This window comes from Emericellopsis atlantica, assembly GCF_019669845.1.
Source record: "Emericellopsis atlantica unplaced genomic scaffold F5Z01scaffold_33, whole genome shotgun sequence".
Classification (NCBI taxonomy): Eukaryota; Fungi; Ascomycota; class Sordariomycetes; order Hypocreales; family Bionectriaceae; genus Emericellopsis; species Emericellopsis atlantica.
Window position 1 is genome coordinate 133,304 of NW_025764735.1, and position 27,536 is coordinate 160,839.

Here is a 27,536-nt window from a genome sequence, read left to right on the forward strand (position 1 = left end):
TTATCTACATGGATTCCTACCTACGGCTAGGCACTTAAGCAGCTTAGACAGCAAACAGACTGGTCCAGCGTTTGACCAATCATGGTTGAGGCATTCGAATAGGCCTTTGGCCTGTGGTTCTGTCTACTAGTCCACGGGTAGCATTCATGCTCATTGATGGACAGCATGGAGTGGTCTGAGGCGATATATCCAGCGCAACGACCTTCGGATTGTTTGCTCTCCGTCACTTTACGCTGAGGTTCCGTCGTTGGCTCCTACGAAGCCGAGTCGCGACATGGAGTGGAGGATTCCGTCGTGATGAGGGGGAGGGGTAGCTAGCTCTAGCTTCTACGGAGCATCTACGTACTACGTAGTAGGTAGTCATGAGCTGACCTTAAGCCGAATCAGACATCGCCGTGGCCCTCCTCATTGACAGTCAATTGTCCCATAATCTTCCCACGTCGTGGTGTCTGCAAGAAGCACTGATCAGGTGGGTGACTCCCATGCAGCTTTCCCCGGCTCCAGTCCCAGTCCCAGGCCGATGCCGCTCCCGCAGCCCCTCCGGCACCCAACCCGGATGGCACCCTCTCCCGTAGCCACCTCCGGATTCAAACGTTACACTTTGCACATTCAGTCTCCTGTCCGACCAAGTGATCATCGTCAATCACTTTTCTGCTCTTTTGGGAACTTGAACTGACGCTGCGGCAGCCATGTCTTCTCAGGATCGCCAGCTCCCCGAGGCCCAGCACGACCCCAAGTCGTCGCCTGACTACATCCAGTTCAAGTGCATGCCCCCGGGCGCTCACCTGAACCGCTGGTCGCAGAACATTACTCGCGGGCATGAGTTCCCAGGAGCACAGGTCAGTCGCCTTTCGTTGCCCGACAGGGTGTGAGTAGCTCATGTATTGGGGCTCCTGGCTGACCGTGACGAGGCCATGCTGTACGCTGCCGGTGTGCCTGACCGTGACATGATGAAGAATGCCGCCCAGGTCGGGGTTGCTTCTGTCTGGTGGGAGGGAAATCCTTGCAAGTAGGTATACAGTCTCCGGCAAAGCGTCAACGCATGACTAACGCGGAGCAGCACCCATCGTGAGTAGCCGGCTTGGCCTATACCAGAGGAGAGACGAGCTGACACCTACAGTTCTTGAGTTTGGCAAGATCGTCAAGGATGCCGTCGAGCGTCAGAAGATGATCGCATGGCAGTACAACACTGTCGGTGTCTCGGACGCGATCACCATGGGCAGTGAAAGTACTCATCCCTCCCACCCCTTTCGACACATCTTCTAACAAATGAACAATAGGCATGCGCTTCTCTCTCCAGACCCGAGAGATCATCGCAGACTCCATCGAGTCCGTCACCTGTGGCCAGTCCCACGACGCCAACATCTCCATCCCCGGCTGTGACAAGAACATGCCTGGCGTCGTTATGGCTGCTGCTCGCCACAACCGTCCCTTTATCATGATCTACGGCGGCACGATCCGCAAAGGCCAGTCCTCTCTTCTGGAGAAGGAGATTAACATCTCGACATGTTACGAGGCCAGCGGCGCCTATGCATACGACAAGCTCCACGCCAAGACCGATGCTGGCAAGGAGGGCCGGACACCAAGCGATGTGATGGAAGACATTGAGAGGCATGCCTGCCCTGGCGCCGGCGCCTGCGGTGGCATGTACACGGCGAACACCATGGCCACGGCAATTGTACGTCCAGGCCTCGTGAAGCCTCCCCTTGATTCTGAGCCCTGACTGACCCGCACGCCAGGAAGCCATGGGCATGTCCCTCCCAGGATCGTCCTCGTATCCCGCGGTGTCGCCAGAGAAACGCAGAGAGTGCGAGAAGGTGGCCGCTGCCATCAAGATCTGCATGGAGAAGGACATCCGTCCCCGCGACCTCATGACCAAAAAGTCCTTTGAGAACGCGCTGAGGCTGACCATGATCCTGGGCGGTTCGACCAACGGCGTGCTGCACTTTCTCGCCATGGCCAACACGGCCGACGTGCCGCTGACGCTGGACGACGTCGCCCACGCGTCCGACACCACACCATACCTCGCCAACCTGGCGCCCAGCGGACAGTACTACATGGAGGACCTCTACAAGATTGGCGGCACGCCATCTGTCATCAAGATGCTGATCCAAAAGGGCATACTGCACGGCGACATCCCCACCGTGACCGGCAAGACCCTGGCCGAGAACGTGGCGGACTGGCCGAGCCTCGACCCGGGGCAGCAGATCATCCGTCCCCTCGAGAACCCCTACAAGGACTCGGGCCACATCCGCATCCTCAAGGGTAACTTTGCCCCCGGCGGCGCCGTCGCCAAAATCACCGGCAAAGAAGGCACCTCCTTCACCGGCAAGGCACGCGTGTTCCACAAGGAGCACGCGCTCAACGAGGCGCTGTCGAGGGGCGAGATCAAGCGGGACGCCGGGAATCTCGTCCTCATCGTCCGCTACGAGGGCCCCAAGGGCGGCCCAGGCATGCCCGAGCAGCTGCGCGCGTCGGCGGCCATCATGGGGGCCGGCCTGTCCAACGTGGCGCTGGTCACGGACGGGCGGTACTCGGGCGCGTCGCACGGCTTCATCGTCGGTCACGTCGTGCCCGAGGCCGCTGCGGGTGGACCGATTGCGCTGGTGGAGGACGGCGACGAGATCACCATTGACGCCGTCGCGAACCGCATCGACGTCGCCATTAGCGAGGAGGAGATGGCCAGGAGGAGGAGTGCGTGGAAGGAGCCGGAGCCGCACGTCAGGAGAGGCGCGTTGGCCAAGTACGCGAGGTTGGTGGGTGATGCCAGCCATGGCGCCGTGACGGATGGCTGGTGAAGCCGGCGTCACATGGTGAAAGAGCGTGTGCAAGCTGCAGCCACGAGTCCTGTCGATAATCCTCCGTAGTGTCAAGGGAATTCTTCTGATAGGTGAAGCTATCGTCAAGACGGAAAGGCTCCAGGCACCCTTCAAAGTCAAATGACTGCCGGTGTGGGGCCACCAGTCAGCCACGTGCACATTCTGTGCAGACCCCAAATAGGCCCCTGCTATGCGTGCATAAAAGCATCATCATCGTCAACATCATCTGCCGGCTCCGATACGTAACCGCAGCTGCCCAGGCTGCCCTGGCCTGGTTTGTCTTTTCCTCCTTTCCTTGACTGGATCCAGTCCTCCAACCGCTCATTTCAGTGGACATTGTCGCGCAAGCAGCATCATGGTAAGACGGAAGTTCTCCAGTTTGGCTGAATTCAATCTAATTAATAGAGCAGCCTTCCGAGAACGATCCCCTCCTCTCCAGTGAGGGCTCCCCTCAGACCGGTGCCTCCAACGACAAGACCTCCAGACGATCCTCGCGGGCGAGAGAGATTGGGCTCTTCATCTGGGCCCTCCTTGCCACAGCGGCTGTCATCGTCCTCGCCGTCTGGGTGCAACACAGCCAACAGACCGACCGCGGCAACCGGGATCGCGACAACAACAATGGCGCGCCCAAGCGCAATCTCGTGTTCATGGTGTCGGACGGCATGGGCCCTGCCTCGCTCTCGTTGACGAGGAGCTTCCGACAACACGTCGACGGCCTGCCCATCAACGACACGCTCGTTCTCGACCAACACTTCTGGGGCTCGAGCCGTACGCGCTCAAGCAGCTCGCTGGTCACCGACAGCGCGGCCGGCGCGACGGCCTTCTCCTGCGGCAAGAAGAGCTACAATGGCGCCATCTCGGTGACGCCCGACTACCAGCCATGCGGCAGTGTCCTGGAGGCGGCCAAGCGCGCTGGCTACATGACCGGGCTGACGGTCACCACCGATATCACCGACGCCACGCCCGCCTGCTTCGCCAGCCATGTCTTGTTCCGCGCCTTGGAGGATGACATTGCCCTACAAGAGGTCGGAGACGGCGTCCTTGGGCGCACGGTCGACCTCATGCTGGGTGGTGGTCGCTGCCACTTCCTGCCCAACACCACCGAGGGCAGCTGCCGCATGGACGACATTGACGTGGCCAAGATGGCCCAGGACAAGTACAACTGGACCTACGCCGACTCGCGCTCCGCTTTCGACAAGCTGGAGAGCGGTAACAAGGTCAACTTCCCCTTCATGGGTCTGTTTGCGGGGGCGGACATTCCCTTTGAGCTTGACCGCCGCAACATGAACGACGTCTACCCCTCGCTGAGCGAGATGACCGAGGTGGCCCTGCGGTCCCTCGAGCTAGCTACCGCGGACTCCGACATGGGCTTCTTCCTCATGATTGAGGGCAGTCGCATCGACCACGCCGGCCACATCAACGACCCTGCCACGCAGGTGCACGAAGTGATCGAGTACGACCGCGCTTTCAAGGCCGTCCTCGACTTTATCGAGCGATCGGACACCGAGACCGTCCTGGTCGCCACCAGCGATCACGAGACGGGTGGTTTGGCCACCGCGCTTCAGGAGCCCGGCCATCTGCCTGTGTACGGCTGGTACCCCAAGGCGCTCGCGCAAGCCACCGCGTCCTGTGAGCACCTCGCCATCAAGCTTCAGGAGCATGTCCTTGCCACAGCCATGTCCAAGGATAAGCTCAAGCACTGGATCGAGGACGAGATCATCGTCAAGGGCCTCGGCATCACCGACTCGTCTGACGAGGAGCTCGACGTACTCGCTGCAGACCCAGCCGGTGCACTGACCGTTCTCTCGGCCATGATCTCCCTCCGTGCCCATGTCGGCTGGAGCACGCATGGGCACACCGCCGTGGACGTCAACGTCTACTCCTCTGGTGGGCCTGGGACCGAAGCGATCAGGGGCAACATTGAGAACACGGATGTCGGCGCGTTTTTGCGGGAGTACCTCGATGTAGATGTCGAGGCCATCACCGTGGAGCTGAAGGAGAAGATGGATTTGGGCAGCATGGACGTGGAGTCCATGGCGTATGACTATTTCATGTGAAGACTTGGCATCGTTTACGGGGCGTTTGACGGACGGGGGGTCGCATCCAGAATAGCGTAGAGCATACAGATATACATAAAGACTTGCAAGCGCGGCGAATGTAGACAACGAATCGGATCATATTGATATGCCTCTGCGGCCGTTGTGAATGAGTCTACAAGAATAAGCAAGGGCTCTTTTTGGAAGCAATCATAGTCCCATTCCTTAAACGCCTCCCAAATCCCATCCCACGCTTTGACACAAACGCCATTGTTCCCAGTCCGTGAATTTATTGCCCCGTTCCAGCGCCGTCCACATTGTACCGCACGTACAGCCTGTCCAGGAAGTGCGAGTGTCGGATCCCGTTAGGTCGCGCCCTCGCAAACGTCTCGATGCTCTCATGGACCGTCATCCCGCACCTCTCCACCAAGTAGCACACAATAAAGTACCCGGTCCTGTTGAAGCCGTAGTGGCAGTGGACCCCAATGAGCCCCGTCGCGCCCTCCTCCGCGCGCCGCGCGCGAATGCTGTCAATCAGCTTGATAAAGGCGTCAATCTCCTCGGGCTGCGGCGGGACCTTGGACACGGTCGGGAACTTGTGGTACTGGATGCCCCCGCGCTCCAGGCCCCGCGGGTCGTAGACGGGCTGGTCCTTGGAGATGTCGACGACGTCGGTGATCTGACCCGGCCAGGTGCCCGTGAACTTGTGCGGCGTGTGCACCTCGTCGGCCTCGCGGAGCGTCTTGAGCGCCCGGAAGAGGGGCGCGCCGCCGGGGGGCCCGATGGGCTCCGACACGGGCTGGACCGACTTCCACTTGTTGAGATTCTTGACGTCCCACTTGCCCTCCCTCGAGAGGTACTGGAGCTGCCACGCAAGCGACAGACGACCGGTCACCCTGCACGCGAGAAAGTCGGAGATGAGGCCCGCGATCACACGCGAGTGGCTTGGCATGTATAGGCAGGTGTGGTTGGCGGGTGCTGGCAGGACGGTGGACTGCACGAACCTGCGTGGATGCCGCGACTGCGCTGGGACGTCGGCCAGATGCTCCTGGGGCGTGGAGGGATCGTCCGAGGGGTCATCCTGGCTGTTGTCGGATTCTGGGTTTCGTTTGACCTTTTGAAAGTCCTCCTCTCGGATGTCGTCGATTGTCTGGGGGACATGGACCAGATGGTCGTCGACGCTCAGGGAGAGATCTACGGGTGCGGCCGCCGCGGGCGCGAGGGCCTCACCAGTCGTAGGGGACTGTGATGGGTGGCCCTTGACGGCCTCGACAATCTTCTGCATATCCGCCGCGGGTATTATATGGTCTGCCGCGCCGGCGATGAGATAGACGGGGCATTTGACACCGGCCCATATGTCCAGCCCGGCGAGACTGTTGACCGGCTTTCCGTTCCGGTACTCTGGCAGGTAGCCGTAGAACATGCGCCTCCACACGGGTGTCCGGCTCTGCTTGTTGAACCGGTACTGAAGCTGCCGCAGCTCGTTGTCTGCGTCTTCGCCCACGAAGCGGGTGACGCTGGGGCTCTGCAGCCCGCCCATGCCGTCCCACGCTCGAAGGAGATCCATCAGCCATCCGGGAAGCCACATCAACCGACGTGCCCACAGAGCCTTATCCTCGTCAAGCGGTCCGGGCACCGGGCAGATACCAACAAGACCGACCACAAAGTCGGCAACCTCAGTCTTGTGCGCGACTTTGGGGTTGGCCAGCCACGCAGCATAGGACGTGCCCATGCTATGTCCGACAAGTACAATGGTCTGCTCGGCCTCTTTATCGCGGTACTCGTCAATGATGACCTCCAGCAACTCTCCCAGCGCTTCGGATGTGTAGGCGTCCCATGCCGTCGGGGCAAACTCAGAGCGCCCACAGCCAGGATAGTCAATGGCCAAGCACGGTGCCAGGTCCACGAGGCTGGTCAGCAACGGATGAAACTGGGCTACCGAACCTCCCAAGCCAGGGACAAACACGAGAAGTGGTAGTGGGCCATTGGAGCGGTAGATTTCCTCTGCTTTGGCGTGTTGCCGGTAAAAGACCCTTATCTTGGGGTACGTGTGCTTGCTGGTGGTGAAGGATCTGAACTGGGAGTGGTTCTTGAGAAGATCTGGGTCGGTGAGGTGAGGATCAAAGACGTGAGGATCCATGAGAGACGAGATGGCCGCAGGCAGTCCTGTTGTTTGCTCTGTTGAAGGACTGTGAGCCTGTGATGTGAGACTGAGCGTAGTCGACTGGTCGTGAGAGTACCAGGCGAGTCGAAAGAGTGGACGACGACGATTGAATGCTTTGGGTATCAATGAACGGAAGCAGGCAAGCGACTAGACAGGTTGGGTATCTCGAAGAATAGAAGAATGAGCGGCGATCGTAATAGAGTGATGAGTCCCAGTTGCGTAGAATGATGTGAGTAAACAGGCGCAAAAGGTGCCCAATGTCTCAACTGGTAATACAGGGTGTCAAACCCTGCGCTGGGGCCGCCCGACTGACCGGATCGACAGCCAGAAGCTCAAGCACGCGTGTGTACGGCGCACGGTCTGCCGATGCCGTGCAGCACGGGGAATCAGTCAATGAATCCGTTCGTCGACGTTGGGATCAACATGGAAAGTGGCCTTGCGGTTGTTGGCATTGGGTTGGGTTAGTGAGAAAGCCGTCGAATACTAAATCATTCCACGAGCTTGTCGAGCCTCGACGAATCGCTCGTCATCATGCAGCCACCTGATGCTATCATTGGAAGAGCGCATCAGTGTGTTTTGGATACCCTATATACAGGTGATAACTCGAACGCAACACCATGCTGGACGTGATGGAGAAAGCAAAAAGACGATTTATTGTTGAAATTTTCTCTGCGCGCGGGTTTCATACTCATATTATTCAACGACAAGTCTGCCAAGTTGTCATCGGATCGTGGTCCAAGTACAATGTGAATTGAAGTTCCTCAGATTTAGCCCAAGTTGAGATATATCCACTGGAGGAGACATGGCTTGATCGAGGTCAAAAGGTCGACCCAAATATCTTGTTTGCTCCGAGTAGTATACACTGCACTATCGTAGTTTACAGAATCATACACAGTCACCCCCAATCACTCCTGATCCTGCTCCTTGTCATGACCCTCAGGCAAGGCAGCTCCCACACCCTCCTTCCAGCCCATGGGAATCAGCGCAGCAGCAACATCAGAAACACCTCTCTCCGTAGCTAGCATGTTGAACTGAGCAGCCGCGTTCCTCGTGTCCATCACATCTACCCTGAGACCCAGCGAAGCCAGCATCTTGCTCGTATCGGGGCTCAACGGCCTAATCTCTTTACCCACGCCGATGATGAGGAGATCTGTTGCTTCTGTCAGTCACTGTACGTACACGTGTACAAGGAACAATAGTCGGGGAGAGGGAGCCGTACCAGGCCGTGGCCAGAGCAGGTCCAGGACGCCAAAGGCTTCTTTCGAAAATTCAACCTGTCCCTTCTTGTTCAAGATCGTCATCTGACCGTCCCCGCGTGCCGCCCATGGCCTCCAGGAGAAGGCCTCGCCCGACACCAGTAGCGCACCATCTCCTCCCCTGATCGTGACGTTGCTGTTCAGGCCGAAGCCGTCGTGCATGCAAACGTCTACAGACGTGGACGGCGCCGGTGTGTTCCCCAGCACATCAAGACTGCCAAAGTCTGTCGCCGGACGGGGCGCCTCGCCTGTGCGGAGGCGCGTGGTTGTCGATATTGATCGGAGAGCGGCGCATCGTAGGCTGGGCTGTATGGGAGCTGTCGACGATTGCAAGCGCGCAGCGGGGATGTGTCTGAAGCACCGCAGTGCACGCGCGGCCTGACGTTGTATTTGGCTGCGCATTGTGTGTTGTAGATAGGTGTTATAATGGACGGTGCATGCTGTGGAAGGGCGGTTGGCAGAGAGTCGCAAGTGGCGGTACGTAGATCGTTGGGTAAGGAAGTGAGTCTATGATAAATTTCGAAAGTTGCACGTCATAACGGTCGCAATTGTCTGAGCAGCGGTCACATCACGCCAACGCGCCTATTGGAGTTTACAAGTAGATACCGCGCTTCAACAATGGTCAAAAATGGGCCGAAGGCTGACTTTCCATTCACAAATGGCGTCCATGTTGTCGACTTCATCGTAACATGGCGTCGTTGGGCACCAGTATGGCAAGGTCCATCACGCTGCGCAACATCACCCAAACGAACTGTGCAACTTGATGTTTGTTTTCATTCCAATCACCAAGTGGTAGCAGCCCTAAAGATTGCGTAAGTCCGCCATCCCATCCAGGCTGGCTGATGTATCATGCAGTCCCTTTTGTCCCTGTGAACACCGAAGCACAATGAAACCTGAAGACACCTTCACCCTGTAGAAAAAGAAACCCCGTCCGTTCAGAGTTCCTTCTACCATCCTTCCTTCCCCCTCCCTTCGCAGTTTTGGATCATCAACGTGAGACGAAATAAGACATTTGCCGTGTGGGTTGTGTATCGCTGTTGTAGGCAATGTAATCGGTAGTCATCATTTATTTCTTCTTCTGCGAAGCCTCCTGCTCCTTCAAGACCTTCTTGACAATCTTCTGCTCCTCGATCAAGAAAGCGCGGACGATGCGGTCACGGACGCAGTTACCGCACCTCGAGCCACCGTAGGCACGCTGGACGGTCTTCTTGGGCTTGGAGATCTGGGAGTACTCGCGGGGGCGGAGAGCGGGGATCTGTGTGGTCATGGTCAGCATTGCGATCCAGCAAGACAGTATTGCGAAGCGGCGACGGTCGGAGTGAGGAGGGCGCGAGGTGAGCCATGGCGTTTGATGCTTCAATGTCCATCCCGTTCCCAATGGTCCATGTCGCCCTTCCCCTCATCCATGTCGAATGCCGGCTTCGTTCGGTTCGAGGCAACTTACGCCAGAGAGCTTGCTGCCGCAGTCACCGCACTTGGGGACGGTACCGCGCTTCTTGATGTGAAGCAGGCGGATGTCACCACCGGGGGTCTTAATGACACGGGTCTTGTTGGACCGGGTGTTGTAGCTGTGCGAGCACAAGTCAGCCCAAAATGTTCCTCTTTCCCAACTCATCCACTCATTCCCTCCACCAGCAACAATTGCGAAACGGTCGCCAATGTCGGAAATTGTGTCGGGTTCGGTAGACTCACCCGTTGCGGCGGCGGTAGGTAACGCGGAGGGAAGGCATCGTGTCGGTGTTGTGTGGTTGGCGACTGTTGAACGACAAATGCAATCAATGGGAGATTTCACGCGAGAAGGGAACGAGGGTTTTCGAAGATTTGGTGCAAAATCTTGTGTGGGCGGAATTTGGGGCTGCCCTCTGGATCTGGCGAATGAGAGGGCGTGGGAGGGGCCGACCTGTCCTGCACGTGACACGACCGACCCTGATCTCGGTCAGAGCTCGGTGAAGGTGGCGGGGCAGTTCTCAGCGCGCAGCCTCATGTCCAATGTTCTGTCAACACAATCACATATTCAGTAACTTCTTACCCCGGCTGTCATCTTCAAGAGACGAGACGAGCATTGCATGTTGCGCTATGCTACTGGATCATGTTCACTAAGCGGAGCAGCTATGCAGAGTCAAAGAACCGGTAGATGCGAAACGAACCAAGTGTTGGGTATCTGTGCTATCGCATGCAAATAAATGCGTGAAACCAATCTCCATAACCAGTTGCGCCCTTCCGTGCCGTCCGATTAAACCTTCAAGTGCCCTTGTCTTCATGTCTTCTTGCCGTCGAACCAATCTGGATGTTCAGTATAGTCCCATTGCTTGATGCCTTCAGGATCTTGCTCCCGGCTTTCTTTCGCCTTGGCCAGCACGGCCTTGCTGTCCTCATGACGCATGAGCTCAGTAAAGTCAGAAAGATCGGCCTGGGCATCTTGGACCGCCTTGATGAATGCTTGGTAGGCGGCCTCCGCTGTAGTCACAGGTTAATCTTTGAGGCTGTCGTAGAATGAGAATGCCCAGACTTACGTGTTGAGTATTGATGCATCAGTGGCTCCAGCATCTTTGGAATTGTCTCCCTCATATTACGGACCTGATCGAGCCGACCCATGGTCAGTCCTTGTATCAAGTTCATGACGGAACCTGCGTACCTTGGCATGAAGGATGTTGAGCTGCTGCATGCCTTCCAACAAACGAGGTTCTTCCCAAGACTCGGAAACACCGCTAGGCGCTCCATTCTGAGTACCATTCCCTTGTTGCGCCATGGTAGGAATGTTGATGGGCGATGCTTCAAGAGCGCGTGAGGATGGCCACAAGTCGGTGCCGGACAGGGTACGTACGTCTGCGCTCAACGCTGCGCGTACGGTTTCTTGGATTCAGTGCAAAGTGTTTGCGCTCAATGTGTTTGCGCAAAGACAAAAAGGTCACATAGTCCCCTCAGCGATTCGTTGTCTCACACATAAATGCAGTGACTTGAATAGACGGACGATTTATTGAGTCTCTCAAGTTCAGAGGCTCACCTCGCGATGGCAGGACACAGTATGTCACGTGCCGCAACAGGCTCTTGACCAGGAGGTACCCTGCTGGTCATGCCTCGACAACCATCTAATAAATGGCCATGAGGTACTTCCACAATATTGATGCAGCTCGCCGTTCTAGCTCAATATCAATTGACTCGACCTTGCAGCAACGCTTATATTCTACCCTTGATAGAGGCCTGAGCTCCGTCGCATTAGCTCATTCTTACAGTACGACAAGATGCAGCCTGCAGCTGGGCAGCGCCGACCGGACCCAGTGACCCGCTTTGGATGACGTGTCGACCAATCAAAAACACTGCCTTCCTTCACTGTGAACAAGCTCGTGCCAGCGCGAGCAAAACAAGCATCCTTGCCTCCTTCAACAGTGCGGATTGGAAAAACTCTCACAGCCCAGCCTCATCGGATCCATTCACCTGCCGCCGCATCGCGACTGCCAACGCGCGCAGCCCGGTCTGCTCTCCAAGTCCGAATCTTCCCATTTTGCTCCCTATATCTGGGCTCCTGCGCACTTTCGCAGCGCCACAGAGCCTCGACTCTGTTTCGCAGGCCTGGTTCTCTGGTTTCCCATCCGGAAACGACCCAACCCTTTTTCCCCGTCGTGCCATCCAAGGCGGCCAGCCTTGAAGACCCGCCAGCACGTCGTACCCAGTCCAGATGGCCGGCACGCCGCCGGCCCAACTCGCGCCCCCGTCCGAAGGCATCTTCCGCACCTTTGAAGACCTCATGGCGTCCGTCCAGCACGCCGCCAAGGACCAGGGCTACGGCATCGTCAAGCTGCGCGCCTCCAACTACCGCGACGGCAAGCCTACCCGATACGACCTCGTCTGCGACCGCGGCGGCGTCAAGTACAACAGCACGGCCAAGAAGCGCAACCCCTCGACGCGCAAGATCGACTGTCCCTTTCGCGCGAAAGCGGTATGCGAGGTGCAGCTCGGTAACCAATGGCGCTTTGCGCTGCAAGAAGCCCGTCACAATCACGAGCCTCGCCAACCCAACGGGCCCCAGACCACAGAGAGTGCACCCACCGCGACGTTCATCCGCTCCTTTACAAACAAGATTGATCGCCTGAGCCACGACATGATGAATGGGCTGGGCCGGATCGAGCAGCGACTGGACATGATTGAGAAGCGCATGGAGCACCTCGAGGCGCGCTCGGGAAGCTACGAGCCACGCTTCCAGAATCTGGAGCAACGCATGCATCAAATAGAGGGCCCGCGCATGGATGGCTTGCCCATGGACGACGTGGTGGAGCAGCGCTTGCTGGCCTCGCAGGTGATGTAGGGTGACCACAATCCACAAGCGCCACCCGCTCATCTGCCTTTCTCGACACCCGCTTTGCCCGAGGATGCGGTCACTGCTGATGGTGAGGGAATGGTAATTCAATAGGGCATCGACGCTTGCCTAGGGGCTACTGGCAAGGCTACAGAAGAAGAATTCCCTGTTTGTTGTTCCGACTTTGCTCGGATGGATGGTAATGGTTACGGAGGACTTTGCTTTGGCGTTATAAGGGATGGCTATACTATCTCTCCGGTCGCTTTCACCCTTGTTCAGGCGTGGTATGGATTTGAAGGCGTGTTTTTCTGCTAGCACTGCTTTCTCTGTCTTGTTATACGGGTTCTGTGTCAGGAATCAGATGGAGAGGTCCTGGTTCATACTGACTGGGAGATTGTCCATAGTGCAATGGCACATTTCTAGACTTCTCTTCACTGCTCGGGCTTCCTGCCCACTCACCGCCGTTTTGCAAAAGAGCCCATGCGTCACAGCCAATAATCAAGTCTGCTCGCGTTCCTCAGATCGACTGGTGGTGTAACCGCGCCAAGCAGTCAAAATGCTAACGCGTGATCACTGACTTCACTCAGACTACCTACATGCTATTGTACCTTCTTTTGATCAACAACCGCTGTCTTGTACCTGACCTACGAAAACTTGACCTACGAAAAGACAGCCCCATGGGCTTCGACTGTGCGATTGCTACTCCATGCACACACACACACATGTCATATCGACTCACGAATCCGCGCTACTGGATGTCAATGCTTCTGGACACATGATGGCGCGGACCAGGGACCCTCCAGGCTGGAGCGGCGAGGGGCTCAACTAAACGCACGGTCACGGTGGGCAATCAAGTCATCACCAACACCGTTTGCCTCGGTGTCCAGGCTGCAGCTGCTCGAGCCGGGCGCGACGATCAGTCGCAGTTTCGTGTGCGCGGACCTCTGTGCGTATACATACATACATGCGCCAGCCAGCATCTGTCGAACATGCATTTCAAAGGCCTATGAGATGGGCTCGCCTCGACGCCAATGGTCGGGCATCCGGATCTCTGTTCGGTATCGGATAATACAGCGCGATCGGGCCTCTATCCTCCTCGGGGCAGTCCTGCCCAACACTTCACTTTTACAAGGACGCCGCTGGTCAAATGGACTGGTCAAATTAAACGCCGAGGATCTTTAGGGTTTCATCTACACGCCAATAAGCGGCTGCATGAGCAACAACCGACTGGGATGCACGCACCCCAAAAAGTGCACCAGGTGTTGACCTTGCTGGCTCCCTAGAGCCACCACAGTCCACTAGAGGCGCCTGGATGTGCAGAAAATATGCGATGCGACGAAAACCATGAGGCTGACAGAGTCTTCCGAGGAGCAATGAGCCCTGAATTCTCATGAGGATGAGGCTGGAGCCGACGGTCATGTGGGCATCTGCACTTCGAGCCCCGAGCCGCTGGGGGCTGTGGCAGCGCTTACGCGGGGCTGGAGAGAAGCAAAGTGCACATGTGGTTGCCAGCAACGCACAGCCTCCTTCTTGGGCTGGGACTCTGTGAGATGTTAAAGATGACCCTATACGGGTGAGATGGCATTGAAGTATTTCCCCTGTGTAGCTTGGGCCTCTTCTTGTCGCGTCCCTGGACAAAGTACAAATGTCAATTGCTACGGCGGCTGTCGAGCTGCCAAACATGGCACAGAACCGCAAGACTGAGTTAGCGGAGGGCGATACCTGCGTGTACAAGCCTTTCTATACCTGGAGCGAAGGTGCGCTACCCTCGTCAATGTCCCGCGCGCAGATGACTGACGCAAAGCTAGGAGATGGACCTGGCTGGAAGGAGCATAAAGATACCGACATACGCAAGCCACGTAATCAGGAAGCCTGCCTACAACCCGTGTGGGAGGTGGTTGAAAAGGAGACGGTCAGCTTGGTGTAGGTCTACTTTCCCCCTTATTGCCACAAGGCAACACGCTTAGAATGACAAAGTATAGTCAAAGCAGCCCAAGCCCGGACGAACTTGTCCTTGAACACCAAATGGACCCGCTGTCACTTTTCAAAGTGCGGATGCCAGACGGCATTCACGGAAAAATACAACATGCCACAGTTTTGGTGGTCAGAGCACAACAAGAATGCCAGTGGCCACTTTGGCTGTGAGAGTCATGGCATCGAGAGCGAGGGCGGCTCATCTGTAGGTCAGTGAAAATGATAACGCGACAACAGGGTCACTTGTGCTAACATTGGCTCCAGTATCCTGGCTTCGTCTGCAAGTCAAGGTACAAAACGATGTACACAAGTACTATTGGTATAAGATAAATATGCTTGTCGACTGGCGGTCGTCAGGCGCCACCAAGATTGTTCTTTTTGATCCCAAACCGCAAGTCAGCGAGAAGATCGCGGCCAAGTTGCTCATCAACGTGCCCAAAGACAAGAGTCATCTCAAGGACCCATTCTGGGTCTATGGACAAGTCTTCGAAGATCTCATCGCTGTGCAAGACACCTCCGTCTGGCAGATCAGGGATCTGACACGGGAAGCCGAGACGAGGAAGGATATGGGCGAGGGTCTCACAACCTCTGTCACGTATTTTGACACGCTCCATAATATCCTCCGTCACGCGACACACAGCATGGAGACCTTGCAAACGTCGATCAAAACGATACACAGTATCATGAGCAGCCACGAGACGCTTGGCGCTCGCTTCGCCCAAGTGCACACAGAGGAGACTGAGGAGCAACGTCACATTCTTGACCAGGCTGATTGGGCCCGAGCCAAAGCACAGCGAGACAGCGTCCTGGGGAACGAGACTGCAGACACCCAGGGCCACGACATTGCGCAACTTGAAGCGTCCGGCCTAGCTGCTGTCAAGGCCCTGACAGATGGGAAGAACGCAGAAAGGGACAGGCGCAGTGCGTTTTACCACAACGAAGAAAAGTTCCGGTACTATGAGAACTTCTTCGAATCGACCCTGGGCCGGGCCATGGCCAACAAGGAACGGCTGACCAACCAGATCCAGCTCGAGTTCAACAAGGTCACCAAGGCGGACAGCGACGCCATGAAGACGGTGGCCTTTGTGACGCTCCTGTTTCTGCCCGCCACGTTTGTGGCGGCCATCTTCTCGACCACGTTCTCTTCCTCGAATGGCGGCGAGTGGATGATGTCGGGGAAGTTCTGGATTTACTGGGCCTTTGCCATTCCCATCACGTTCCTGACAGCGTTGCTGTGGACGTTGTGGCGCTACAGGGGCAAACTTGGCCGGTTGTATGAGCAGAGGCGCGAAAGGGCTGAGAAGGAGAAGAAGGAGAGACAGATCTCGCAATTGAAAGGCTAGGGGCCTAGAAATGTTCCGAGAGACACTGACTCGGATTCGGGTGGGAAACATGAGCCGCGAGTGAAGCTGGACAGCGTGTGGAAACTTGTGATACCGTATTCGCTCATTACCGTCGACTATAAGAATATTAAACAAACCCGTAAGACTCTCACGAACCCATCGGTGCATGAGTAGATCTCATCATCGTCTCTCAGGAACATTGGCCCCATTCCACCTGACAGCCATCGTCGGAAGCACAGTAGGCCTCGGTTTCGCCACTTTCAGCAAGTCAATATACGTCTGTAAGTACCAGAACACAAAGTTTCACGTACCAGTTGCCATGCTTGGAGCAGCAGTTGCCATACACTGATCCCAAGCAGGTTTGAAAGGTATCGCTGCCACAGAGGCCGTTCTCCGAGACGATGAGGTCGTCGCCGCACTCATACTTGTTGCAGCTGCCAAAGTCCGTCTGGCAGCCGCCGTCACAGTATCCAGAGGTCCCGCCGCTGCGTGGGTGTGAGCATTCGTGGCTATTCCACCCATGCGCGTCTCGTAGAGCAAGGGGAGGGGTGTATCTCACCAAAAGCCGTTGTAGGAACAACAGTCACCGTAGTCAGAGCCCTTGCACGTATACTTGCCCTGGCTACGCTCTCCGCAGGTACCATCCTTGGAGGGCGCAAGGTCGCCGTCGTTGTTGCCATCATCCCCTGGGGTTGTCTCCGGATTTCCTCCCGGAATGGAGCACTCTGAGCCTTCAAACCAAAGTCAGCCGCTTCAAACGCACAGTCGCTGTTAAGAGGACAAGCGGCACTCACTGGCAGGCGCCTGTGTGTACCAGTTGGCCTCGTCGTCACCCAGGCACTCGCCGACCGTCACAAGGTTGAAGCCCTTGGCCTTGACGGCGCTGATCATGTACTCCACCAACGTGACGACCGTCTGCTCATGGGTATCATGCGAAAGCACAATCGGCGACGCAGTGCCGTTGAAGCCTTCGTCAAAGAGGTCCTTGCTCTTCTGAATGGCGTCAGGGCTGTCGTTCAAATAGTCCTTGGTGTCGAGGTCCCAGTTGACAATGTGGTAGCCCAGTTCCGTGAGGCGGTCCAGACTGCCAGAGGCGCGCGTGCAGCTGCCACGAGGCGGGCGCATGTAGGTGGGGAAGAAGCCGAGGATGTTGCGGAGGGCCATTTCATTGTAGACAATCTCCTTTGTGCGGCGGTCGCTGTCGGCCAGGCTGAGATCCTCGTGTGTCCATGTGTGCGAGGCGATCTGGTGGCCCTCGGCATAGGTACGCTGTATGATGGCAGCCCATGGGTTTGCCGGGTCGTCAATGCGGCCCTTGCCATTGTTGTTGCCGTTGATAAAGAAGGTGGCCTTGACATTCTGCTCGCGCAGCGTGTCGAGGAGGCTGGACGTGTACAGGTACGGGCCGTCGTCAAAGGTGAGTGCCACGACGTTGGGTTCTGTGCACGACTTGATGATTGTGTCTTATGGAGTCAGCACGGCTACTCCCGAGGCTACCAAGTGTCCGTAATTTTGGAATGACATACCATAAGGTGCAGATCCCGCCTTGGTGCGCGGGTAGTCCTCAGTTGAGGCACCGCAAGGCTTCTCACTATAGCCATCGTCAGCAGCACGATCCAACCCCCTCCCAGCCAGGTAACCTGGCGTGTTCAAACTCACTCAGCGTCGCAATTGCCATCACTGTACGGAATCTGACAGGCTGGGCTCTTGCAGTAGTCCGTAGCCGTACCACAGTAACCGCCTTCTGAGCAGCATTCACCTGGAGCGCAACCACCAAGGCCTTGGCCACAGGTTGTTCTCTTGGCGAGCAACCTTGGGCTGCCGAGAACACTGGAGGCGAGCGAGGCCGCAACGATGATCATGGAGTACCGCATGTTTAGGAACCTTGGTACAAGCTACTCGGCGAGTAAGCGAGGGTGACGAGTGTGGTGATACCGTTTTGGAAGGGGTTTGTGCTGCGTGTATCGAGGACACTGATCACACAGCAGGACCAAGAGCGCAATGGCACGAGGAATGGGGAGAACGTGTGCCTTTCAGCTGCTTCCTTGGTGGATGAAAGAAACAAGGACGGGGAAGAAGGGAAAAGGTGGATGGATGGTCAGATTTGATCATTCAGCTCACGACACGACGATAATTGACCATTCGGAACTGCCCATGAAATGCAAGCTACGGCCGAGATCAGCGCCGGTCTGCATTTGCCAGGATCTACGTATATTTCATTACGCACTGATACCCCGAGAATGAATGGAGGAAATCAAGACGCCACGCAGCTCAACCCCGCTGGCATGGATCGTATTCACGCACGTCCAGTGCAGGCCACGAGGAGGCGAGGCTACTGCTGCATGGACGCCATGAATTGCAACGTCGGCCGAGCAAGGGCCACGCCACCTTGTTGTGGACAATAGGCTCAAGGAGACATGGGGAAGAAAATCAGAAATAGCACGAGAATAGTCTACCCCATCATGCACTGACCTATAGGTCAGTGCACAACTAGTCCACGCATTGCTGGGAGGGAAAATGAAAGCCAAGACACGTAAGCAAGGCGTGCAGGTCGTATAGGCACCTATAAGGCATAGGCAGCTAGGTCAGGTAGTCGTAGAGCGGCATCTTTTCTGCACACTCCCTGTCTGCTTTGTGCTTCTTCCCCACGCAGCCCCCCGAAGTGATCGACGAAGGCTGTGTCGACCTGCGTACTTCTCGTGCTTCGCATACCGCAGCCTCACTATGCTTGAACGTTTGCACAATCCAAGCCATGGAGGAGCAGCTGTGCTCACCTGGTTCTTCAGCCAATTCTGTCGAGACATGCAGCGAGCGAGTGCACAACAGGCCCCAGCCGCGCACCGGGACCTGCATATCCCGAAGGCTCTTCCAACGACTACTTGAATACGAGATCGGAAGAGAATCAATTGCCCTTGAGCAAGTACAACTGACGCTGTGCTACCCGTGTCGGTGATTGGCAATAGGAAGAGGTCCATGTCTCGACTACGAGTTACGTCAAGCGGAGTTTAGGCGTGCGCAGATCGACATTAATGTCTCTTTTCTTCGTGACACTCAAATAAGGGCACTACTGGATGACTTTGAAAGCTGGAGCCTCGACCCCTGTTCGTGACACTTATTCAAAGCTGCGCTAAATTAGTTGGTCGGAGCCTTTCTTTGTCTCTCCCGCACCCCCAACTCCATCTTCTCCACCCTGTGTCAATTTGTTCCAGCCCCTGCCTGTCCCTCAGAGAACAATTGCAAAGGAAGATTTCTTGGAGAAGGGGATCTGGATGGCTCGCTACCAGACTTGAATAGAGTGCCTGGGCTTATGCAAGGTCCAAGACGAAAGGGCGCTCAAGCCATGCCAATACGTCCAATCCCGCACAATGACATCTCGCGAGAAACGCAACACATTGTCGCACGTGTCGTGTCCTGAGCAAAGTGCCAGAGAGGCCACTGTAGCAGCACGCTGGCTCAATTACCCGTTTGGGCGGCCGCCAGCGAATCCGGCGAATCACAAGACACGGACACTATCCCCAGATGCCTCACCGAGACAAAAAACCATCTCACGATAAAATCATAACCATCACCAGCAGGTGCGTGGTGAACACGAACTCTATATCTTCGGGTCTTTCTAAAATCCATTACTATTTCCGTACATTTTCTGTGCAACGCAAACACAAACACAAACAACGACCCCCAAGTTGTGATACGTCCAAGGGCTCTTCCGCATTTCAAAAACTCGTATGCCCCGTCTCGGGTTATCGTGCGGCCACGGGTGCGGGTGATGTCACTGGTGCATGCGCTGCTCGCGGCCTTGCGAAGAGCGTGTCCAGTGCAGCCTCTTCATCACGCGGCCGGCCGGTCAGCAAAGGCTGCGGTGCGGAGGCAGGGGCCGTCGTCTTTTCGTTCAGTGCATTTCCGGTGCCGGCGCCCGAAGAGCCGGGTCCAGAATCGCTGTTATGGCTGTTATTGTTGTTGGGGCTATTGTTGTCCGCCGCCATCTTCTCCTTGACCTCCTCGGCTACCACGAGACGCGTCTTGCCCCAGCCGAAGCTGTCCATGTTCCAGACAGCAAAGAGCATGACAAAGATGTTGAGGAACGGCCCGCAGATGACAAAGATGGCCAGCCCGGCGAGGTACTGCACGCGCTCGCGCATGTTACGCGGGTGCCACACCGCAATCATAATGTAGTAGAGGAGCGGGATGATCATGACGCTCGCAAAAGCCAGGATGATCCACCACGGCTGGGACATGAAGGCCACAATCATGCAGCCAATCGCCGCCACGATGAACGCGCAGAGGCACCAGACCAGGACGTTACAGAGCGCAAGGATGCGCTCGAACCACTGGCAGTGTCGTGACACCATGAGTAGGAGGTCGTTGCTCGTCGCGCCCAGTGTCCAGCGTCGACGCTGCGATAGGAAGACGCTCCATGTCTTGGGCACGTCCGTATATGCATGCGCTCGCAGGGCCTGGCGAGTCTGCGCTTCCGGATGGGTCGTGAGCATCAGACAGACCTTTTGTATCTGTTAGTGGACTGTGGTACCTCAGTGGCGTCCTTGAGTGTCACTCACATGATTGCGGTCTTCCGACGCCGTCGCCCGGATCTGCTTGAGCATGCCATCCATGGGAGCAGGGTGGTATCCGAACAGATCCACCAGGACCTTGTCGCCACACGTGTACTCGCAGATCTTGAGCAGCTGGCAGCAGCCAGGCAGACACGAGACCTTCTTGGTGACCATGGACTGATGGAGACGCCGCAGGCACTGCGCAATGGTGTACTCGGCGTTTTGGTACAGGCGCCAGATGTTCCAGTTGCCACCCGAAAAGTCGACGGCCACAAATCCACAGACGCCCACGGTATTGGGATACTTGGACTCCTTGAGCAGCTGGGCCACACAGTGCTTGTCAAAGATGGTGTCAGCGTCCATGCCCACCAGATGATCCACCTGGTCGACTTGGACGGACTCGGTCAGCCAGCTGGTAATGGAGTTGAAGAACTCTGGTGAAAAGATGTGCGAGGGGTTGTTTCGTCGCTGGTTGAACTTGTGGAGGAACGAGCGGACCACAATCAGACTGTCACGCTTGCCTTGGTTCTGCTCCTTGACGATGCAGTAGTAGGGCACGCCCTTGTAGTGGCCGTGCGCTACCTCAATGTCCATGCTCATGCCATTCCATCCCCGATATGCGCCGCGGATTCTCTCGTGATGGGTGCGGTTGACAAAGATGTCTTCCAAGAGATAGTCGCCGGTTGTCTTCTCCATCCCGGGCCCGCGCACACGCCCGTCGCAAACAACCATCATGCCCCGCTTGTGGTGCTCAATGCCGACCTGGTCCACGAGCGAGTCGAGCGAGTGGCTGCACTCTTCAAACGTCTCGTTGTAGCAGGGCATAATGTAGACCAGGTCTTCCGTGTGGTCAGGCTCGATGATGGGCTCGGGTCGGATGACGTTGCGGAGCTTGAACACCATCAGAGAGACAATCATGGTGCAGTTGAGCGCCAGTGGGAACATGATGAACGGCAGGTATGCATAGTAGTAACGCGACCAGTACCAGGAGGAGAAGATGAAGAGCGTGTTCAGGCAGATGAGACCAAATGTGAAGAGATACTTCTGGAAGGTGATCTTGCGCTTGCCTCGCTGGATGATCTTGTCCGTGGCCCGCTGCACATCGCTGGCTTCTTTGATGGCGGCTGCAGGCGATGGGTCTGATGTAGTTTGAGTCTGCTGGGTAGGTTGGGTAGGTGACTGAAGATGAGCCTGCGGCAGAGCAGTGATTGCCGGCTCCGCCGCAACCGCGGCTTCTGACGACTCCGGGCGGGAAGACTCGCTGCTGCTGCGCTCATTCGAGAAGCGCGATGTTCTCCTCAGGCGTCGAGCATTGCTAGCTGAGCTGCCTGGTCGCTGAATGTCTCTTGCTGGTGGTGCCCGAGGCTTGAAGTAGTCGCGGTGGCTGCTGGCGGTATGCGCCTGGAGCACATCGGCGGTATCGGGCGTCTGGCCGATCGATGTCCTGGTCGACACGCTGGCTGACGGCTGCGTTCCTTCTGATGACTCCTCATAATCCTCAAATGGGTTGCCGCCGCGGGCTGGTCTCCGCGACGAGCTCGCGTCCGACTCCTCAGAGTCCCATTGCGAGGCCTTACCTAGCCTGCCGGGAGCAATATACTGGCGATTCGCAGTGAATCTAGGCGGTTGCAAGTCGCCCTGTGCCAATGGCGGTGTGCGGGAGTCCTACAGAGTCAATGACCAGGAACATGATTATCTGCTTGCAAAAGATCTGCCACGTACCTTGGTGTTTTGCACAAGGCCACCCTGGTCCACGGCCGCAGAGAGGCTGCTCTGTGGTCTTTGATCTGTAGTTGAACCCATTATCGTCCCGGATACTCAGACACAGAAAGTCAAAAGAGTGATGACAATGGGTGTTGAGTTGACAACAGACCTAGACTGGTCACAGTGGTGATCCGTTGGGGCAACCTCACCCCCAAAAGCGACGGACCATTGAAAACATGGCGATGCGAATGTCTTTAAAGGGTAAGCTGGGATTTAGGTAGTTAGTGCGTTTGTGTGTGTTTGCATCGCATGAGGAGCGAAGGGGAGGAGAAGAGCAGACCCCCAGCGGCGCATTGTAAACAGACAGACAAAGATATCACACGCCCCCCCTCCCCTTGGATTTCTAGTCCATGTTCACGGTAGCGCACGTTCGAAAATAACTTGTTGGAGATCCCGCAGACCGTAGTGGCTGACTGAGTCAGGCGCTGGTTAATAGGTGCGCTGATCGCTTGCTCAGGGCTGAGGGGAACAAAGTAAAGTCGGTGGGACAAAAGACTGCATTGCAGTGTGTGCCCTGGCTGCGATCCACCTATTGATTGATGGATGCGATTCGATCCAGCGCAACGCAATGCAACGCAACCCTGTCTGCTGTTGCGTCCGGTACGGTGGCAGCGCAGCCGTGAATACGACCCAATTGCTCATGGGCCGCCCAGCTCAGCCCAGGTCCAGGTCTCTCGGCCCAAGCGGCAGGGTCACGGCCCGGGGATCGATCTCAGCTCTCCACAGGATCAGCTAGTAGTGTTGGATCAAGCATAAAAAGATGCCTAAGTCAAGTACGGAAGTTTGTGCTACCGTCTCGTGCTGCTCAGGTACGGACTGCGGAGGCTGCCATGCGTCCGGAATTGGGCACTCCTGTGCGAGTCGGCACCGTTTCAGGTACTCGAGGTACAGTGTGCACGCTCGTAGCCTCCTCACATTGCTTCTCGCGAAATGCGTAGCTAGCATTAGTCCTCCACCAAGGCTTCGGAAACGGGCAATATTCAAGTAGATCGCGCAGTGTCCCAGCCTCCCGGGCGGACAACAGAGAAGTGCCCATGCTTCGTGATGCGCTGTGTCGCCAGCCACCGGCATACTTGAAAAAGATCACCCGGGGCGTCACTAGTGGACGGGCCTGGACGCTTGTACAAAAGCCAAACGAGCGACTCCTAGGTTTGGGAAGCACAACCCGGGTCGGCCTTGGCCGTCAGCGCATGGGCAAGATCCGACGCGGCGCTATAGATTGTTCTGATGGTGCAATTCCTGGCGGAACGAGACTCAAATTTGGATATCCACTCAATCTATGAGCCGCTGTACTTCATCAGGCTGATCAGAGCGAACGAAGAAGAAACGAGTTGTTGATGCAGCTCCTCATTCGCCATCCAGCTGTGCCAACGCTCTCGTCAGCACGCAATACGAGCATCGAGGCGGCCGGGCGTGGAGAAGCCGAAGTGAAATCTCGAGATGTAGTTTGACTTTTCATCTTCCAGCCGCCTCAAGTGTGGACTCCATGGGTCGCGTCCTCAAACCTGGCCTTTGATCTCCAAGACAGGGTACAGGGCCAAAGGGAATATTGATGCAGTGCAACCGTCGCCCCAGACTCGAGCCGCTGCAAAGAAGAGAAGAAACCCCAGAAGTAAGCAATACAGCCTCTTGTACAGCGCAGCATTTGCCTCCATGCCATATGGCGCGCTGAATTCACGGTAGCCTCTCACTGGCTGTAGAAAGCGCAGGCATAATACCGATACAGAAAACATGCAGCGGTCGCATTATCCGGCGGGGATTATGGTGGCAGCGGCAGCAGCAGTGACAGCCGTAAAGCGAGCAAAAGCCACCGGCTGCTTGCGTTCCGTATTGTGCCAGCCAGTGCCTTGTGTTGCAGTTGGTGAAGCCTCTTGTCCTCTGCCGACAGCACGACGGGTGGGGGGAAACAAACGACAAAGTCTGATCATCGTCAGCTTCTAATTAGTCTAGGCTTTGCAAGTGAGGTCCCAGCTCAGCCTTTCAGCGCAAACATGCCGATGGCTGCGCTGACCGAGGGCCGAGCCTGGCAAGATCTGCAACCGCCGGGAGGTGCAGCACGGCGCTGAGCTTCAGCTGTCCGTAATAATTGACCGGGGGGCACAGACAGAGGCGGCTGCTACTGCGAGTCCAGGTGCAGCACCGCAAAGCGACGGACATTTCATCCGCCTCGATGGATCGCTGAAGATCGAGCGTCGCAGCACGTTCCACGACGATTCAGCCAAAGGTACTGCATTTCATGGCTGCGTTCGCCTGCGCCAATCGGCCCCCTCAACTGGAGGGAGAGGTTGCACTGCATGTTTCCATTTTTGAACCATTCGGAAGACGTCTTCCTCGATACCCTATTCACTCTGGCCACGCTGGGGCCTCTGCGCGGTACGAGCGAGGGAACGTGCTGCGTACTCTCGTCGACGTCGTCACGAGAAGAATTGAGCAAAAATAAAGCCCATGTAGCTAGAATGCTAGATCAGCAGCGCTAAACTTTAGTTGACCCTGGTGGGCCGGCACATCAGGCTCCCCCTGACCGGCTCGCACAACTCAGGGTTAGAAGCGTGGTGCCAATTTCAAGGCCAGCTTGCTGCTGCAGCGTCAGCCAAGATTTGTGGGGTCGGTGGTCTCGTAAAGTCGCTTCTTGCGTGCTGCCAGCTCGATCCATGTCCAACGTTCACCAAGCCTGTGTTGGGTACTGCTCCTCGGTTGCCGCAAAGGATCAAATATTGCCGAATCAAGGCAGGCAATAACGCAACCAGATCAAAGAGGCTGCCAATTCGGGGGGCGCCGCGAGACAGGAGCCTCTCCTCTGGCGTACCATGCGGAAGCACTCCGCTACCGCAGTGGTCACTTCATTTCGCCAATGCCAGGACTTGGACCGCAAAAGCTGACCTCCAGCTTTCTAGAAAAGGTGTGCCTTGTGAAGTTCTGCGCACGGCTTATGCAGCCAACGTTGCTTTCAACAAAGACGAGCCCACCGGCCGGGCCAAGGCTAGACTCGCCGATCCTCAATGGCACGCTTGTCCGTCCTTGTCTCCAGGCACGCCGCCATGTCGAGTACGCCGAATGGGGGAGACAGTACCAGGTACAAGCCAGGCACAGCCGTCGATCGATTGGGTGATACGTCGTGAACCTGTTGATCTGTCTCACGTGTCCGGGTAGTCCGAGGCGAAGGACACAGGCACTGCTCCTGTTGCCATTGTCGTGCTTTTCGACCATGACGGGCCCATTCCCAAGTCTATGCCGAGATCAGCCAGACCCAGCACCTAGACTGAGCTGAAACTCGCAAAGATAGGCCTATATGTCTGTTGTGAGACTGGGAGCCCAACGTCTGGACAACCTTGACGGCAGCTGCGGCGCCGGAACCCTGCGTGCGTCGCGGGTAGCACTTGGTGCTGCAGGCTCATAAAATCGCATGGACAGTGCCCAGCCTTGCTAGGCATCGCAATGCAGCGTTTCTCTTGAGGTGGTCTCCATCTAGTTCCGTGCGGAGCTGAGAGTTCCTTTGTCGTCGGTGATCTCGGCCAGTCGCGCTGTTGCACACGCCCCTGCTTGTCAGAATACAACCTGCGCGCGCACAATACCCATCGACTCTTCGCCCCGTCTTGCTCTGCAATGCCTCGCCCGCCGGCTTTCATTGACTTCATTTTGTATACGCATCAGCGCAAAGGAGTGAAATACCACGCCGTCCCTGCACCTTGGCACCCTCGGGAGCCTACTTTGCTCGGTGCGTAGCAAGCGGCTTGCCTTTGCTGAAATCCACCTCGACTTTGCCTTGCTCTCCCTCCTCGTTTCTCCTGCTGTTCGTTATCAATCCTCAAAATGGCAACAGTCTTGCCAGCCGAAACCAGACACAGCGTTCTTGTTGGGCTGCAAGAAGTTCCAGCAAGCTCCTTCGTTGATGCCACTACCAACCATGACGAATATCCATGGAGCTACCTGACGGCAGACACATGCCCAAGTACTCCGCCCACCTCCGTCAGCGATTGCCAAACAGAGATCAGTCGGCCGTCATCACCTGTGAGACCTGACGACCAACCCATTGTTGCCGTTCTGGGCGTGGGCTACGTCGGCAGCCATCTGGTCGAGTCATTCTCCAAGCGTTACGACGTGATCGGGTTCGACGTCTCGCACGCCCGAGTCCGTCAGCTTCGAGAGGATAATGCTGCCAACGCGTCAATGGAGTTCACAGACAATGCTCGGAACCTCTCCAGGGCAACACACTTCCTAATTTCTGTACCAACGCTCCTGCGTCCAGACAGGACGATTGACTCTTCGTACCTTAGGGAAGCAATCAAGACCGTGGGGCAGGTGGCCCGCCGTGGCTCAACCGTTGTTGTCGAGAGCTCTGTTGCCGTCGGCATGACCCGGCAATTGCTTGGTCCCCTGGCTCAAGCGAGTGGTTTCTTCGCGGGAATGTCTCCAGAGGTAAGATCCCACTTGACATCCAAAACCAAATGCTTCTGATTACTGACCACCCACAATCAGCGTGTCGATCCCGGTCGCGTCGAGCCGCCCGTCCAAGCCATACCGAAAATCATCTCCGGCCTTGACGATGTGGTACCCGGGTCTCTCGATGCCATCCATCGCGTGTATCGGACCATCTTTGACAATGTAGTCACGGTCTCCAAACCTGAGGTCGCCGAGATGATGAAGTTGTACGAAAACTGCCAGAGAATGGTGTGCATCGCCTATGCCAACGAGATGGCGGACGCGTGCATTTCCCACGATATCGACCCCTACGAGGTATGCAGTGCAGCGTCGACGAAGCCCTTTGGCTACATGCCCTACGCACCCGGGGTGGGAGTCGGCGGCCATTGCATCCCAGTCAACCCGTTCTACCTGCTGTCAAACAACAGCTTCCCGCTTCTTGAGGCCGCAACGAGCGCCATGTGGTCCCGGCCTGCGAAGATTGCAGACAGGGCGCTCGAGTCGTTGCGGAAATTGCCCAAGCGGTCCGCGAAGCCCAGGGTGTTGGTGGCAGGGATGGCCTTCAAAGCTGGGCAAACGTCGTTGAGCAACTCCCCTGGCTTGGATCTTGCAAAGAGCCTCGCCATCTCGCAGGAGGCCGAGGTGATCTGGGCAGACGCGCTCGTCGATCAGGACGCGATCCCGCAGATCCCCCGTCTTGCAGACAGCGAGTGGACTGTCGAGGCGCTCGAAACATTTGACCTAATCATTGTGGCTTTGAAGCAGCGCGAGATGAACTTTGCTGTGCTGAATGAATTGAGGGGCACCAATGTTGAGATGTGGTGTCGTTGATAAGCGGAAAAGGTTCGATTGGTGGGCGTTGGAAATTGTCTCTGACGATGGCACGACCCATCACGTGCCACTACCACCCATGAAGT

At 56.6% G+C, this 27,536-nt stretch overlaps 11 protein-coding genes across 11 annotated transcripts; 5 read left to right on the plus strand and 6 right to left on the minus strand.

Moving 5' to 3' along the window:
- Positions 1–689: 689 nt before the first annotated feature.
- Positions 690–2,798, plus strand: F5Z01DRAFT_639979 (dihydroxy-acid/6-phosphogluconate dehydratase; the record flags this gene model as incomplete). The annotated part of the gene is made up of 6 exons (XM_046262485.1): positions 690–839; positions 912–1,009; positions 1,061–1,068; positions 1,121–1,228; positions 1,281–1,678; positions 1,740–2,798. 6 exons carry the CDS (start codon positions 690–692, stop codon positions 2,796–2,798), a joined length of 1,821 nt encoding a protein of 606 aa, XP_046114666.1.
- A 240-nt stretch (positions 2,799–3,038) lies between these two features.
- Positions 3,039–5,047, plus strand: F5Z01DRAFT_665181 (alkaline-phosphatase-like protein). Its single transcript, XM_046264145.1, has 2 exons — positions 3,039–3,177; positions 3,230–5,047. The coding sequence occupies exons 1-2, from the start codon at positions 3,175–3,177 to the stop codon at positions 4,874–4,876; spliced, it is 1,650 nt and encodes a 549-aa protein (XP_046114667.1). The 5' UTR covers positions 3,039–3,174; the 3' UTR covers positions 4,877–5,047.
- F5Z01DRAFT_347188 (uncharacterized protein) lies at positions 5,011–7,136 on the minus strand. Its single transcript, XM_046259242.1, has one exon. The coding sequence runs from the start codon at positions 6,993–6,995 to the stop codon at positions 5,145–5,147; it is 1,851 nt and encodes a 616-aa protein (XP_046114668.1). The 5' UTR covers positions 6,996–7,136; the 3' UTR covers positions 5,011–5,144.
- A 608-nt stretch (positions 7,137–7,744) lies between these two features.
- F5Z01DRAFT_347262 (uncharacterized protein) lies at positions 7,745–8,772 on the minus strand. The gene is made up of 2 exons (XM_046259243.1): positions 8,239–8,772; positions 7,745–8,169 (listed from the first exon to the last, which is right to left on the minus strand). The coding sequence occupies exons 1-2, from the start codon at positions 8,675–8,677 to the stop codon at positions 7,925–7,927; spliced, it is 684 nt and encodes a 227-aa protein (XP_046114669.1). The 5' UTR covers positions 8,678–8,772; the 3' UTR covers positions 7,745–7,924.
- Positions 8,773–9,216: 444 nt separating this feature from the next.
- F5Z01DRAFT_347331 (ribosomal protein L34e-domain-containing protein) lies at positions 9,217–10,209 on the minus strand. Its single transcript, XM_046259244.1, has 3 exons — positions 9,968–10,209; positions 9,720–9,843; positions 9,217–9,530 (listed from the first exon to the last, which is right to left on the minus strand). Exons 1-3 carry the CDS (start codon positions 10,003–10,005, stop codon positions 9,342–9,344), a joined length of 351 nt encoding a protein of 116 aa, XP_046114670.1. The 5' UTR covers positions 10,006–10,209; the 3' UTR covers positions 9,217–9,341.
- F5Z01DRAFT_665191 (uncharacterized protein) lies at positions 10,161–11,415 on the minus strand. The gene is made up of 3 exons (XM_046264146.1): positions 10,911–11,415; positions 10,789–10,852; positions 10,161–10,732 (listed from the first exon to the last, which is right to left on the minus strand). The coding sequence occupies exons 1-3, from the start codon at positions 11,022–11,024 to the stop codon at positions 10,533–10,535; spliced, it is 378 nt and encodes a 125-aa protein (XP_046114671.1). The 5' UTR covers positions 11,025–11,415; the 3' UTR covers positions 10,161–10,532.
- Positions 11,416–11,951: 536 nt separating this feature from the next.
- On the plus strand, positions 11,952–12,578 carry F5Z01DRAFT_639984 (uncharacterized protein; the record flags this gene model as incomplete). Its single annotated transcript, XM_046262486.1, has 1 exon — positions 11,952–12,578. The coding sequence occupies one exon, from the start codon at positions 11,952–11,954 to the stop codon at positions 12,576–12,578; it is 627 nt and encodes a 208-aa protein (XP_046114672.1).
- Positions 12,579–14,655: 2,077 nt separating this feature from the next.
- Positions 14,656–15,886, plus strand: F5Z01DRAFT_677570 (uncharacterized protein; the record flags this gene model as incomplete). The annotated part of the gene is made up of 2 exons (XM_046265368.1): positions 14,656–14,752; positions 14,808–15,886. 2 exons carry the CDS (start codon positions 14,656–14,658, stop codon positions 15,884–15,886), a joined length of 1,176 nt encoding a protein of 391 aa, XP_046114673.1.
- A 187-nt stretch (positions 15,887–16,073) lies between these two features.
- F5Z01DRAFT_665198 (uncharacterized protein) lies at positions 16,074–17,932 on the minus strand (the record flags this gene model as incomplete). Its single annotated transcript, XM_046264147.1, has 6 exons — positions 17,546–17,932; positions 17,413–17,477; positions 16,681–17,349; positions 16,446–16,617; positions 16,198–16,371; positions 16,074–16,143 (listed from the first exon to the last, which is right to left on the minus strand). Exons 1-6 carry the CDS (start codon positions 17,758–17,760, stop codon positions 16,077–16,079), a joined length of 1,362 nt encoding a protein of 453 aa, XP_046114674.1. The 5' UTR covers positions 17,761–17,932.
- Positions 17,933–19,133: 1,201 nt separating this feature from the next.
- F5Z01DRAFT_693714 (chitin synthase-domain-containing protein) lies at positions 19,134–22,239 on the minus strand (the record flags this gene model as incomplete). The annotated part of the gene is made up of 3 exons (XM_046266226.1): positions 19,134–20,394; positions 20,443–22,101; positions 22,159–22,239. 3 exons carry the CDS (start codon positions 22,237–22,239, stop codon positions 19,627–19,629), a joined length of 2,508 nt encoding a protein of 835 aa, XP_046114675.1. The 3' UTR covers positions 19,134–19,626.
- A 3,771-nt stretch (positions 22,240–26,010) lies between these two features.
- On the plus strand, positions 26,011–27,450 carry F5Z01DRAFT_639988 (uncharacterized protein; the record flags this gene model as incomplete). The annotated part of the gene is made up of 2 exons (XM_046262487.1): positions 26,011–26,616; positions 26,677–27,450. The coding sequence occupies 2 exons, from the start codon at positions 26,011–26,013 to the stop codon at positions 27,448–27,450; spliced, it is 1,380 nt and encodes a 459-aa protein (XP_046114676.1).
- Between the last annotated feature and the right edge of the window lie 86 nt (positions 27,451–27,536).

Coding starts and splice junctions, on each gene's coding strand:
- F5Z01DRAFT_347188 (XM_046259242.1), bottom strand. CDS start 6,995: ATGGATCCTCACGTCTTTGATCCTCACCTCACCGACCCAGATCTTCTC.
- F5Z01DRAFT_347262 (XM_046259243.1), bottom strand. CDS start 8,677: ATGCGCAGCCAAATACAACGTCAGGCCGCGCGTGCACTGCGGTGCTTC. Junction 8,170..8,238: donor CCTGCTCTGGCCACGGCCTG/GTACGGCTCCCT, acceptor CAGAAGCAACAG/ATCTCCTCATCATCGGCGTG.
- F5Z01DRAFT_347331 (XM_046259244.1), bottom strand. CDS start 10,005: ATGCCTTCCCTCCGCGTTACCTACCGCCGCCGCAACGG. Junction 9,844..9,967: donor ACCTACCGCCGCCGCAACGG/GTGAGTCTACCG, acceptor GTGCTCGCACAG/CTACAACACCCGGTCCAACA. Junction 9,531..9,719: donor GCGGCAGCAAGCTCTCTGGC/GTAAGTTGCCTC, acceptor ATGACCACACAG/ATCCCCGCTCTCCGCCCCCG.
- F5Z01DRAFT_665191 (XM_046264146.1), bottom strand. CDS start 11,024: ATGGCGCAACAAGGGAATGGTACTCAGAATGGAGCGCCTAGCGGTGTT. Junction 10,853..10,910: donor TCAACATCCTTCATGCCAAG/GTACGCAGGTTC, acceptor CGGCTCGATCAG/GTCCGTAATATGAGGGAGAC. Junction 10,733..10,788: donor GATGCATCAATACTCAACAC/GTAAGTCTGGGC, acceptor CTGTGACTACAG/CGGAGGCCGCCTACCAAGCA.